Raw genomic sequence first — 14,518 nt, forward strand, 5'->3', positions numbered from 1 at the left:
TTAAAAATTTCATGTTAAATTTTTATTTTATTTTGAGTTGAGCTTATAAAATGTATTTTATTAACAAAATTTGTAATGTTTTCGTCCATAAAATTTTTCAATATTAAAATATTCATCAGATTGTTGGTTCAGTTAGAAAATAGTGCCCATATAAAGAATTCCATCCAATTTCAAGTATGTACCATTAGCCATTTTTAAAATATCATGCGCGCAAGATGGAAACATGGCGAAATATTTTATCACAAAGAGGATAAAATTACAAAAATATTTGTGGCAACACAAACTTTCTGGTTACTAGTTTCCAAAGCAGCTATATTATGTAGTCAGCTGTAAAAAGTTGGAAGTAATTGCTTTTAAAATAAATAAAATATCCCAATTCTTGCAACAGTCACATATTTGAAGATCATGAGGGGTTTAAGATGTATGAGTCCCCTTAAGAGCGGGTTTTAACAGTGGACCAACCAAAGCAATTTTTCCATTCTAAAGATTATAACAATCCTGATAAGAAAGTTTAACTTAAAATAAATCACACATGTATTCAGTGTCATACATTTGAATTAATTTTAATGCTCCGAATTAAATTTTCAGAATTATACTAGAAACTACACTCTATTTCGCTATAGAATTTAAATTAAAATTTCGTTGATTAATTGCATTTATAGTTGTTTGAATTAAATTTTAATTGTTGAGTAACTGAAAGTTTTGTTTAGGAAAAGTTTCAAACAAGTCAAACCCTTTGAAGTACAGTGATTTCAAGAATTATAAATATATGGATAAATTTTAATTCTCGCGGGTTATGAGCTCCTTTAAAAACTGTTCGAAATGTAAAATATGATGCACAGATCTTAGTACAGTATTCAGTATTTGTATATATAATTATTCTGGTAACATCTAAAGTTTTGCTTGCATTTTCTCATTTTTTCTCTTGATAATTGTTAATATTTCACAATTTGAGTTTATATACCTTAGATTAAAGTTTGAAATAGTTTAAGGAGATAAACGCGATGAATATCTGAGCGGGAAACAATGCTTCAAGTAGTAAATATGTGTTGTAAAAACTCATTTCCAAGGGAGTTCACACATTAAAATAATACAGCACTTATAAGAGCATATATTAGACAACAAAGATTTAAAAGTGCAGGAAGTACTTAAGTGTAACAAACTTTTAAGCACCAGAAAAACAAACAATAAAGAAACTTACAAAATGAAGGTATTTACGAGGATTTAAATAGATAGGTGATAGCTCAATTCATTAGTTTTTCTCAATTGCTATTTGAAGAACACAGTTCTTTTTTGTGCAGCAAAATACCCGTTTTCCAAATTAAGAATTACATTAGACTGTGACATTATAGATGACGTATTGCGAGATAACGAGTCGATGGTTTGAAAACAACATACCAGGAATTAAAAAAACGTTCGTACTGAGAAGCTTCAAAACTCTCCACTGACTAATGGATGACGGGAATGTCTGAATCTGAAGTCATCTTGACAAGGCGTCGATGCCTTCCATTTGAATTTCACTTTTCGATCCAGTGGCACGAATCTTTTTGGATGCCTGATATCCAAAAAGATATATAATCTTTCAGGTTAATTTTGTAGATCACAGCAAATTAACAAAGTTTATCACTATATTTTTGTAAACTTTCTAATACGCATATGTTTTCATACATTTCATCATCTATATCCATTCTATTCTAAACTAAACTCAGTGGCGTCACAGCCCTAATGGGCCAAGGTCTGCAGTGCCAGTCTTGACCGTGGGTCCCGGGGTGCGTAAGCATATGCCCTGAACAAGTGGTCAGCTTGTCGCAGGACACCCCCTGTTTAGTCTTCAAGCGAACTTGGTACTCATTTTATCGACTCAAGTGATGGAAATCAAGGGATGAAAGGCTGAGTCGACCTTGCCCAGCCCGGGAATCGAACCCCGAACCTGTGGTTCTGCTGTGCTATGCGCTAGCCATTGCGCCACCTGGCCTTATCCATTCTAGTTAAAATATTGCGGAATAGTGACTTCAGTGAGTTTTCGTGAAAGCCACATTTGTGTTTAACTTGCACTATAGTTTGAGTAACTTAAAGATTTAAAGCCATAAATATGCTACCTAAAATATTCAAATAGTGGATTAAATTTCTCATGAAAGTTTTTGGCGTAATTCATTTGATTACTACAAAGCACGCTAGGGCTATTTTCCTAAGAGAGGGTAAGTCTTCGTAGAGGACTTTCTGAGCAAAACTGGATTATATCCACGTTACACATGGGGAAAACCACAAAAACGCTCATGCAGCCAACTCGGAATCGAGGACTCAAACACAGGTCGAACTGCAAGAGTTCAGCGAATTTAGTCGCTGATGGCCCATTTCTTATGATAGATATCTGATAACTGGCGCCAGTTTCATCTATAATTATTAAATTGTAATAACCCATGTTTGTTATTCCAAGAATATTAGCAAACTGAAATTTCTAAATATTAGCAAACTGAAACATTGTGCAGAATGTTGCATCAACACCCGTTGCAACTTAAACTGGTTTTTCCATATATAGATGTTATCCGTTTCTGATTTGGTGGACAGATTAACTGTACCTGTAGCGAAGCAATGTGCTCCCTTGGTTCAGATCTATTGCGAGCTCGATCTCTTTTCCTCCGTCCCTCTTCAGGATGCCGCTGTTTCGGAATCGCTCCTTCACTGCACCAAGTAGACAAAGCCTGATTGGGAGCTCTCTTCCGTTCCCAAGGTTGATCTGAAACTTTTGGGACTTTATGGCTAACTGAAGAAGAGGAGGATAGAATAGAAGAGGCGATAAGCTTATCTGACTGGTCGCTGTAGGCTGGAGATGAAGCTCCCTGACGATCAGCTTCACTTCGATCTTCTGCAACAGCTAGAAACATAAAGTCATACTTTAATAGAGTTGTAAGGTTTATCTTAAGTTTTTAAGCTTAATTAAAGCTACTTTCCTGTCCCTTATAATTTCAGCTTACAATTTCCTGGCAGAGTGTGTTTTTAGAATCGCGGTTAATGCAAATGAAAGAAGAGCGGTACTTAAGTCGAAGTTCCACTGACTTCGTTAGAGAGCCGGCGATTTTAACTAGCCCGCGTTTATCTTTTGGCTACACTCTCTCTAAGCTATTACTATGCTCCAGCTCTAGCATATTAAGTCATTAGAAGTCTACAGTACAAAAGCGAAATTTTAGGAGCTCCAGCATATGTTTTAAAAATTCGACAAAGAAAAATATTTTCGATCAATTTTACCCCTCTAATCAGTATCTGTAAGAACATATATATACGTGAATATTAAAATATGTCAAAGAAATCAAGGCAATATATTAAAAGTACACAAATTCAGGTATAAAATAACAGGAGAATTTTTATATTAAAATCAAGAAAATAATTTTTTCTCATAGTAGATTTGGAAAATTTGTGCTTTCTTAGGGAAAATCCTGGCCGATCAGAGGATTAACTCACTTGTGCAGTTTAGTTATTGTCCTACAGAAAAACTAAGCAAGATGTTATTCCTTTGATTGAGAAATTAAGTCATTAGAAGTCTACTGTGGAAAGCTTGCGCCTTAACAATGGTGCTTAAATTAAGTGCTAAACGAAATTTCTGGAAGAGAAACGCGGAGAAATGGTTAATCAAGTAATGCTGGCTGGAAAGATTAACTACTATTTGGCGAAAAGACATTCCACGGTGATTTACAAATTCTAAACAATCAAAAAAAAAAAAAGGGGGGGGGGCAGTCACCTTTTCGAAACTGGAATTTATTAAATGCTATAAAGGTTTTGTACTTTTACAAGAGAAAATGCGTTTACTCTATAATTATTTATTTTTCTCCGTTAAAGCGTTAATATTCACGGAGAAGAAATAAGTATATTTTAGAATTCTGAGCTTAATTTTTATAATAAATTTAAGTCAGCAAATGTAGAAATTTTGAGTAATAAGTATACAGTATAACGCATAACGATTGAAGTAATTAAATGTCTACAGAGAAATCACTCCAGAGTTGTATACTTAAGAGACGAAATATTTTGTATTAGAGCTTCCTCAGGAAATATACTTAATATTTGCGTTGCCAGTAAAAAAAAAAAGAAAATGCGACGTGAATTACTTAGTAGGCAATAATGTAAGCTGAAATTAACGGCAGACGGTTTTGAAATAAGTATTAGACTCTTGGTGGGTCCAATTACAGAATAATTAAAATAACACAGTCTAAAATGAATATTAAACCATGGTCTAAACTTAATCATGGCTGTATGAAATTAATATAGTAAGTAATAACCGAATTATTCCGCAATGTTCCAATTTTCTACCGTTTTAATTTTAGACAACATAACTTGAAATCGTATGATTGTGTCATGTCACTGTAAGCAACGAAATTAGTTGAGAGTTAATAATATAAAATGCGCTATAAGTATTCAATAACGATATCACAGAATAAATAGTCTGAAAATTTTACGGAATTTCTTGTATATTAAATAAACACGGAAAATTAAAATAAAAAAAAACTAATTATTTAATATAAAGTTTCGATCATTTTTCACATTTAATAATTTAACGCTATCTGTACGGTTTTCCTTATTTTGCATAACAAATTTATTTTAAGTTTGATACCTGTACCGAACTTCTCAACTTCCCCTCACATTTTCTCGCCAGGATGTCAATTTAAAGTTAAGTGAAGTGCGAATAAACGGGTGAATCTCTGAGTTATTCAGAGCGTGTTTTCGCTAGCGCACGTTTCGCTGTTATGCTAGTAAGCCTCTTGGCCATTTCGGATTTATAATCACGCCTATTAGGTTTTTATGAGTCAAGCTGTTAGGCGTAACTTACGTGCAATCCAGCATTACTTATTTTAGATTTTGACTTGAACTAAATTCTACATTTTTAGCTTCACCGCAAGTTTGACGAGGCCATTGTACCGCACGAAGATCGTGTCTTTCTGTTAACTATTTTGAATTTAATAAAGGGTTACTTTCACTCTTCTTCTGTGCTGGTATTTATTCACGCTTGTTCGAGAATTCGCCAGGTTCATTGTAGGATCTACTTTAGTATATGTGAAAAAACAGAGAACGACCCTACATATTTTCAATAAGAATTTTACTCGAAATTACACAGTAAAAGGAGCATTATACTAAAATTCAGACCGTGAACCCTGAATTACCTTCCATTCTCAGCTAGACTTCTGGAACAGAAAAAAAATTCATGGTTGCATAAAATTTACTCTGCAGCTTATGAGCATTAAATAAAAGAAATTCTATGATGATTGAACCTCTCTAAATTCAAAAGCTACTTAATGAAGAAGATTTGTGCGCGCAAAATTCAATGTGTCAAAAATATTATTATACGAAAATTTGGTCTCTTACTAATGACATACACTGGTGTGTAAAAATTAAGGACGAAGTCGAAAAATAGCATATCAGCTGAACGAAGAGGCAGAGCGGACAGAAAGACCAATCAGGAGATTAAGTAAGGTGATGTACGGTAGCACATGCGCAGATATGCAGGTAGACGTAATGGGGGAGTGTCTGAGTAGTATAAAGCATGTTGTCGGTGTAAGACAGTATTTCTGGCAAAGAGATTGCACGCCGTATAGCAGTTAAAATCACACCGAGTTGCTGCCTCAGCGAGAAATGGCGAATAATCAATCTGTTAGAGGACATCTGGATGCTTTTACCCGAGGTCGAATCATTGGGAAGTTGGAGGAAGGCCGCAGTGTGACAAGTGTGACTGCAGAGTTCGGAATTGCTCACAGCATCGTTACACGACTTTGGAGACAATTTCAAACTACAGGAACAGCTATCCGGGGGTTTAGTAGTGTCGTCCACGAGGAACCACACCCACAGATGACCGGTATATTGCCTTACAGGCCAGAAGAAACAGGCGGAAGACAGCGGGAGAAATCACTAGACATACGACACAGGCGACTGGACGACCGATATCGCGTTTTACCGCGGCCAGAAGACTGCACGGTGGTGGTCTGTTTGCACGACGGTGTGTACCTCTAACGCCTGCCCATCGGAGAAGGCGTTCTCTGTGGTGCCGGGAACACCGGAATTAGAGAGGCAATGAATGGGGACAAGTACTCTTTACAGATGAGAGCAGATTCAGTCTGAGTAGCGATAGTCATCGCATACTCATCTGGAGAGAGCGGGGAAGCCACAATCATCCCTCGAACATCATTGAAAGGGACAGGTATGGAGGTGGCGGTGTTCTCGTTTGGGGAGGCATCATGCTTGGTAGTCGTACAGACCTTCACATCTTCGACGCAGGTTCATTCAACGGGACCCGTTATTGTAACGAGATTCTTCTTCCATATGTGCGTCTTTTTAGAGGCGCTATAGGTCCGCAGTTCCTTTCCATGGACGACAATGCACCATGTCATCGCACAGTAGCTGCCGAACAGCTCTTAGAGAGTGAGGATATTGAACGTATGGATTGGCCGGCACGATCTCCGGATCTCAATCCCATCGAGCATGTATGGGATTTTCTAGGCAGACGCTTGGCAGCTCGTACCTTACCACCAGTAACGATTCCGGAGCTTCGATTGGCGCTGCAAGACGAATGGGCAGCAATGCCTCAACAACTCGTTGACACCCTCATTCTCAGCATGGGCAGACGCTGTGAAACCTGCCTAGCAGTCAGGGGAGATCATATCCCCTATTAAAGACCGGATGTTTCTTGCTGGACACCCATCACAGGGATGTTTCGGCTTTCAGTCGCATTGCGCTCCATGCTACTTTTTCAATAAAGCTTCTTTTTATCCCTCTGATTTCTCTTTTAGTAAGTGTTGCTTACATTACTCATGTCCTTACGTATTGGGGATCTTAGGGTATTAAATGTGTTGATTTGGAAAGCTTTTGTACAAAGTTATATTGAAAAAACCGTCTCGTCGTTAATTTTTGCACACCAGTGTAGATTACGTTGCCAGCATTTGACTGCTTTACAGCACTGCCAGGATTTGACTGGCTACAAGTAAATTTCAGTTGAATATTACATTGTTTATTCAATTAAATTCTGATTATTTATAAAATTACTTTGAAATTCAGACTTTTTTGGAGGAAGGAAAAGGGAACGTTTAATATAAATTCTCGCCAAGGTAATTTCGCCCAGATTTTGTTAGTGTAAAAGCTAGGCGAAAAGTAGTTGTTTACTTCATGATCCCTCTATGAATTTTGCTTTATACCTCCGATGAAAAATTTACTTCTATGATAGCAGGATATGGTTGTTATGAGCACGTCCCTAAATGTACAGTCTGGAACCAAAGTAATGAGAAAGAAATTTTTGTAGAATGTAATGCAGAGTCAGAGGCGTAGCTAAAGTTTTCAGCGTCCGGGGACACTTTAAGATTTTGTGCCCCTTTCTGTGTTCCAAGGAGGAAAACATTTCATTCATCAATTTGGTCCCTCCTGGATGCTGCCCCCTAGCCCCAACCTAGACACGCCACTGTGCTGAGCATTTAGGAAAGGCAAGCGGGCATCGAGGCAGGTGGAAAGGAAAACCTAGTATGTAATTAAACTGAATAGAAACTTTGAAAACCTGATTCTGAAAAATAATAGAAACTTTGAAAAACCTGGTTCTGTAGTACTGAAGTTCTTGCAGACAATTCAAGGTTTATCAAATTCTCGAGGTTTTCTCTGTTGCCTTTTAAGTGTCATAGATGTTCTTGAATATAAAAGGAAAGAGTTAAGAATGAGCAGCCCACAGGGAATCTTTCAAGCCTTAAGAGCTGAAAACAATGTGACTCGTACAAATTCTCAGGACGTTAAGACACTTTAGCGTTTGAGAAAAATAATTGTTAACATCCGTAGTGAAAATGCATATATATACACCGTACGCAGAAAATTACCTATTTCTCGGTCTTTACTTTCCAACCTTTGGTCATAGACACATATTTCCATTTAAAAAATGATTTTAATGATGCAACATTCACGATTTGGCATTTTCAGATTTGAAAATACCAATTTTATAAAAGTAACGAAATCCATCTTTTTATATGGTCCTTGGGTTCCTATAGTTACAGTTAGGAAAATGTTAAACACAACATGTTTGACTCCCTTACGATAGCTACTGAACGCGATTTTTAATTTCAAAATTTACGATTTTTGATGTGATTTTCAGTTTGCGCTGAGAGATCAGTTAACCCTTTGCGGCACAGTGTGTCCGGTCTGGACACACCTAAAAATTTCCTTCTGTACGTACAGAAAAATTGAAAAGGATTTATAGGTTAATATAGGTTACTCTGAACCGTCTTTATTATATAAAGAAGGTTCAGAGTAACCTATAGATGGCAACTTAACATAAACCAGTCCATATATTTTAGACATGTTTAGTTTAAGACCCTCATTTTTCAAAGAAATCTTCCAGATTTTTTTAGGGTATGAAAGGAATTGTTTGAAAAGAAATTTCTATGTTAATTATTTGGCTATACACTAATTTCCTTATTCTATATTAGTTTTAAATTTTTACCCTGAAATCTTGCCTAAAATGAAACGGCGAACCCTAGGTGTGCCCAGACCGGGCTCACCGATAATCTAGGACAACTGAGAATCTGTATTCTTTGTTTCTCTGCATCTCATCGGTCAGTTCATTGACAAGAATGCTCGTTTCAGCATTCCTTTCGAAGCTCTATTCAATCAGTGTGCCACTTTGGGCACACCAACAGAAATAAAACGATAAGTGCTATTTTCACAAAATTTTACTTGTGTACTCCTTCTACCTAGACTTACTACCTTTTTTGCTATTAAAACTCCGACTTTAAAAGGTAGCGTGCCGGAAAGGGTTAATAAATAAACTCGAATAGTTTTAACTTGATGTTTTTTCCTCTTAAATCTTCAATGGTTTTCGTCTGTGAATTACGAACTGGATAGAAATCGCCACATATCTCTTAACACCTGAACCTTTTTCTAAAGTGATATTTTATTTTTATTTACGCACAAATGTAAATATTCCGCTCTTCAATTTACGTATGGCCCTTGAATATGATTTACAACTTTACAGTAAAATTACAGTAAAATATCGTGGTTTTTTGCTCTACTGAAATCGAACATTTTGTATTTTATTTTTTATGATCAGCATAGAATTTTCTTATATATAAGTATGGGCATTAGGGAAATTCTTCGTTATAAACTAGATAATCTCATAACATCTCTCTCGACAAATTGCGATTATCTCAAAGGATCTCACTCTTGATAACTACAAGACATACTGAGTGTATAGAACTCTTGCAAACGTTTCCATATTTCTGAACCTACACTAATATTAAAAATATGTTGATGTAAAATAATTTCTGGAATTTTTGTATGCATATGTAAAATGTTTATGTAAATTTTCCAAATTGTAATATGTTTACGTAAAATTTCTAAATTGTAAAATTTTAATTTTTGAAATAAAGGGCAGCTTGGGGTCGGTCCCTCTTGGAATAGCCGGTAGTAGGTAACCCCACATCATGGACAATCAACCAATATGCCTAAATGGTGGTACGGTTATCTATGTTGTGATTCCCTGTTCTGGCTAGGAATTATTTTGTTAAAAAATTCGCAACGCTTCGTAGAGTCATTAGGCTTTTTGAAGCAAAAGGTGTGAAAAACGAGCAATGCCCTCGCCGGGACTAGAACTAGGACATCTCGAACACTCACTAACGTTACACCGCGAAGGCATGAAGAAAGAAGGGAGAAAACACCTTATATAGCTCCTCTCTAAAGGGTAACTGGGGATTAGGGGACCCAATCATTAAATTCCAGTGGTGAAGAATCATCATCCACCACCTTTTAGTTAAGGCGCCACTGTAGAGTCATTAGAACATTTGAAGCAAAAAGGTGTGAAAAATGAGCAATGCCCTTGTCGGGACCTGGACCTCTCGAATACGCGCCGAGTGTGCTAACGTAACTCCACGAAGGCAAGCAGAAAGGAGGGATAAAATACATTGTAGCTTTTCCAGCTACAATACAGCCCTGAAATATCTCTGCACGATTTCTTATGTTCCTCAAAGGACAGTTGTAAACGTCCATATAGCTGTGGCAAAGGTCTGAAAAAGTGAATATTTCTTTCAGTGCTGCGAAGTTTGGTATTGCATTGGAATCGCTGTGTTCGGATACAGGACATATATTTTAAAGATGATAAACTGTAATTTCATAGATGTTCAGTAAAAAGTATTTAAAAAATTCAAGTTAATTTTTGGCGAACTTTGTTCATCTTAAAAATAACAAATATTCATATAAATACTAAAATTAATCAATACGATTCTAAACTTTGAAAAACCTTCTTATAAAGAAGATGTTTTAAACTTGATGGAGATATCAGCTATCTGTTGGTCGATTTAATTTTGATAAACAAAAACTAAAATTATATTTATCTCATTTTAAAACAGAAATTTAGATAATATTTACTTTACTTTTAAATAGGGAAGTTAACATTTGTATTTAAAACGACGCTAAAATGATAAAGCACAGAAAAAGGTTTTAAAAATTTGCATTTTTGATATGTTTCATGGAGTTTGCTTTGGTACTTTTAAGTATTTGAAAAGGAAGGAAAAGTTAATATCCTAGATTGGAAACGGGGAATTAAGTATCTTATAACATGATAAAAATATGTGATTTGATACAAATATGTGAACACAAAAACTGAATTAATAAGAAAACGAAACAAATTACTTACGCTTTTCAATTACTTCTTCTGATGGAATAGGTGTTCTAGACAATTTAGTATCTTTGAAACTTTCACTCACTGATTCATCTTCCGTTTTTGTCTTTTGATCATCCTGTAAGAGAAGATAAAAAATTAAAAAGTGACATATAATAATATATTAGAGCAATACGGAATAAGATGTTTATCTTAAGACATAAATAGGGGGGATATCAGTAAATTGAACGTAATTTGAAAAGCCGAAAATGTAAAGAAATGCTTAAATCCTCCGGTCTTTCATCAATCTGAAGCAAATTACTAGCATACTTTTGCTAATTCAGACTAGCGATCAAATTTAAGTAAAACTCAAGCAAGTAACAAAAGTTCTTTATAAATAAGCTATAATTTATCCGCAGTTAGTAGAGTAATAGAAAGATTTACAAAACTAAATAAATGCATACATAGCAGAACACAAGTTCTTTTACAAGAAAGCAGCAGTTTGCTCTTGGACCTAAATCTAATTTTTACCTTAACTTATAACAGAGACCTGCCGGATCAAAACTATTTCTTTACGTGTCTAGTTAACTTCTTTCAATTATTAAACAATTCCAATCCACTATCAAATGAAGAGAATTTACGTTTCTATAAGATAAGTCAGATGAGGACCGGAAAATTTACCTTTGCACTACGTCACATATTCAAGCAGTTTCCTGGAAACAGTTTGCGCCAAGTTATGACAAGACAAATTGAATTTAAACGTAAAGCTAGTGGCCAAAAACAAATAATTCTAAACGTAAATGCCAAAAATCGAGGAAACTTTCAATAAAATTTATTCCTAAGGCTTTTAAAGTATAAGAAAAATTACATGATTATCATGTGAATATGGCTAAAGGTGGGACTGATAAGAAATATTCATTTCATTCCCCGCCATGACCTCATTTGATTTTCTACTGGAATGCTAATTTTGCCAAAATGAGAGACTTCCATTTTATGAAATGTTTAGGTAAGACAGGTCAGGTAGGTAATTTTTAGGCATATATCCATTTCACATAAGTTTTTCAAATATACTGGAAGCAATGTATTAAAGAGGTTGATGTGCAGAAATAACTACAAAATATCAAATGTAGACAGATAAATAACGTCTTCGAAATCATCTCTTTGGAGGGGGAGAAAAAGAAAAGAGAGGGACAAAATCCTTAATATTTAACCAGAATTGTAAATTAATCGCTAATTTACGGAATAGTAAGTACTTTTAAATGCTAATTTTGAATAGTAACAGCCATTTGTTTTGTGAAAAATAATGTTAAATAAAAAAAATTAATACTTATACAGGCTATTTAGATTCGCTTAAAAATCTAAGTTTTTGCACTTAGGTTTAACAATCTCGTACTTCTTTAAACCGGCATATTTTTTCGAGGTGTCCCAAACAGCGTTAGTACATAAAAATGATATTGGGAAGAAATTCATAAGAAGAAACCGAGATTAAAAACTACTTGCTAGCGAATAGTGCCTCGTAGGAAATACTTTAGGTGAATTCTCCTTAGGATGACCATAACCTTTTTATAACTGCGAAAATTAGTTGCAAGATTAGTAGCTGCTCTGAGATATTATTAATTCGTTCTTGGGTAAGTTCTACTTGACAGAAAACTAATGGTGCCAGAATTAACTTTACTGTTGATTGCTTTACCAACCACCTAAGCTTTCATTTTCTGTTATATTTTCTATTCATTTTAAAATTTATTTCTAATAGTCTACTCTGAAAGAAGCAGGCGGACATAACTGTCGTCTGAAACGTGACTTTAAGCTTATGTTACCACTGATTTTGTCACACAAATGATCTGTTTTTAGAACATAGCTTAAAGTAGGTTTGGTTTAGTTTAGTTTATGTGATTACGGCAAAGTCTTGAGGGCTATCTGCCTAAAGGGAGGGATGCCTTCGTGTGGGGGACTTTTTAAGGGAAACTGGCCCGTATACACGTTACACATGGAGAAAAATTACGAAAACGCCCATGTAGCCAGCTCGTTTGCGGGATCTAAACGTCGGACAGAGCTACCTTGTTCAGTGAGCTACCTTGAGCTACCTTGTTTTTGAAGAGCCATAGCTTAAAGTAGAAAAATCTGAGCAGGGACGCAGTAGAAAGGGTAACATTTTCTCGATTATTACATTAAGGAATGTAAAATAGAGTTACCTGAAAGGCAAAATCTGAAGCAGCATAAATCAGAAGCCGATTATAGTAATTTATTTACAACTCAATATGCAAGATGTTCGTTAAAGGTATTTTAATTCCTAAAACATTGATCCTAGGAACTGAAGTACGATATGATTGCGATTCGCATATAATATCTTTACATAAATCATAGCGTATGACAATCTGTCGTCCAACCAGTTAAGATCCTTCTTCCAAATGCATTTGCTCAGTTGATGTCTGTATGCCACATTCTAGCAATGCATACACTAAAAAATCTGATGTGTACACCACATGACTTCCTTGTACGGAATATTAAATTATACGCATTTTTTTTGCATTTCATCTAAACTTATTGGATTGAATTAAATCTACTCTGTCGATAGCGCATAAAGCACAATAGAATAAATGCATTCTTTAAAATTCACTTTGTTTACCATAGCGACACTTTGGCGCTAGGTTCACTTAACAGCGTTTTTTGTCGTTCATATTATAACTCAGAATGCACAAAATTTATATCATTTGAAGAATTATCTAATCGTTGCCACATGTTCTATTCAAATACTCTAATATATCTAGAATGATGTATAAAAGAAATTAAGCAAAGAAAACAAAAAATAAACAGTTTTTCACAGACGATTTAGTATTTCTCATTCAATTAATTCAGTTCTGCCTTCGCGACAAGGCAAAAATACATAAAAACTCAAAATATCTGTATCAAAAATTATGAAGTAAAATTATGAAGTAAACACTTATTTCCTCGAAAACATTCCAGAAAGGATTAAGCATGATTTAATTCGCAATAATAAATTAAGGCGTTATCTTTGTTGTTTAGCTTACTTTCTCTAGATTGGCAATAAATCTACTATTCTGCTGTTTCAAATGTAAACAAATATGTCCGCCATGTTATTTAAAAATTAGGCTTAACCACATTTAAACAGCTTTAAAATTGTTGATAATTGTACAAATATTGCTTGTAGATTTACTAAAAGCATAAAAACCTTAACCGGATCATAAGAACAACATAATTCAATCATTTTTAAAGCAAAAAATGCACAATTTACAAACATATAAGAGTAAAGAAACTGAGATCACTGAGCCGGGTAACAGAGTAGATATATATATAAATATATTTATATATGTTTGGTGCGGCCGATTGCAACCAAAATACGAGGTGCACATCTACATGTTACAGCAGTCCTATATACAAAATTTCAACGTTCTGAGGCTACTCGTTTTTGAGTTATGCGAGACACGCACGTACGTACTTACGTACATACGTTCGTACAGACAGTAAAAATTCTCATCAGAATTCATTTTAAAGCAGTTTTATAATTTTTTTTGGAGGAAAAGAGTCTTTTATTCTGTCTTAACATACAGATGTCACGCGAAAACATCGTTAAATTGCATTCGATAGCGAAAAAAATGGATATTTTCGTTGAAATATGCTGCCTGAAACTTTTCGCGATTACAACATTTTCTTTTTACTTCGTAGAAGGAAGTAAAAATGGCGATGGCAAAGTTTGAAAAAAACTTACTTCAAACTTTGCCATCGCTAGTATATTCAAATCTAGGCAGGCAGAAAAACCTTCGAGTGCTTTGTTTTATATTCGATTAAAGAAACACATTTCAATTGACAACAAAGAAAAAAAATGCGCGTGCGATGGCCTCTGTGCTTGGGATGATAATACGGCGGGTGTTCTTAAGTCTTTAGAAGTCAATA

The 14,518-nt window shown here is 35.0% G+C and overlaps 1 protein-coding gene across 1 annotated transcript in view; it reads right to left on the bottom strand.

The window, feature by feature from the left end:
• LOC118194980 (uncharacterized) overlaps positions 1-14,518 on the bottom strand; it is a 237,792-nt gene that overhangs the window by 59,494 nt on the left and 163,780 nt on the right. Inside the window, exons 16-17 of the mRNA XM_085810268.1 lie at positions 10,643-10,745; positions 2,580-2,875 (exon numbers count right to left, since the gene is read on the bottom strand). Coding sequence (XP_085666394.1) covers positions 2,580-2,875; positions 10,643-10,745 — 399 coding nt within the window. The remainder of the gene's footprint in view (positions 1-2,579; positions 2,876-10,642; positions 10,746-14,518) is intronic.

The sequence above is a fragment of the Stegodyphus dumicola genome, chromosome 2 (assembly GCF_044657685.1).
Source record: "Stegodyphus dumicola isolate Sdum_Otavi_A_Nest chromosome 2, ASM4465768v1".
Taxonomy (NCBI): domain Eukaryota; kingdom Metazoa; phylum Arthropoda; class Arachnida; order Araneae; family Eresidae; genus Stegodyphus; species Stegodyphus dumicola.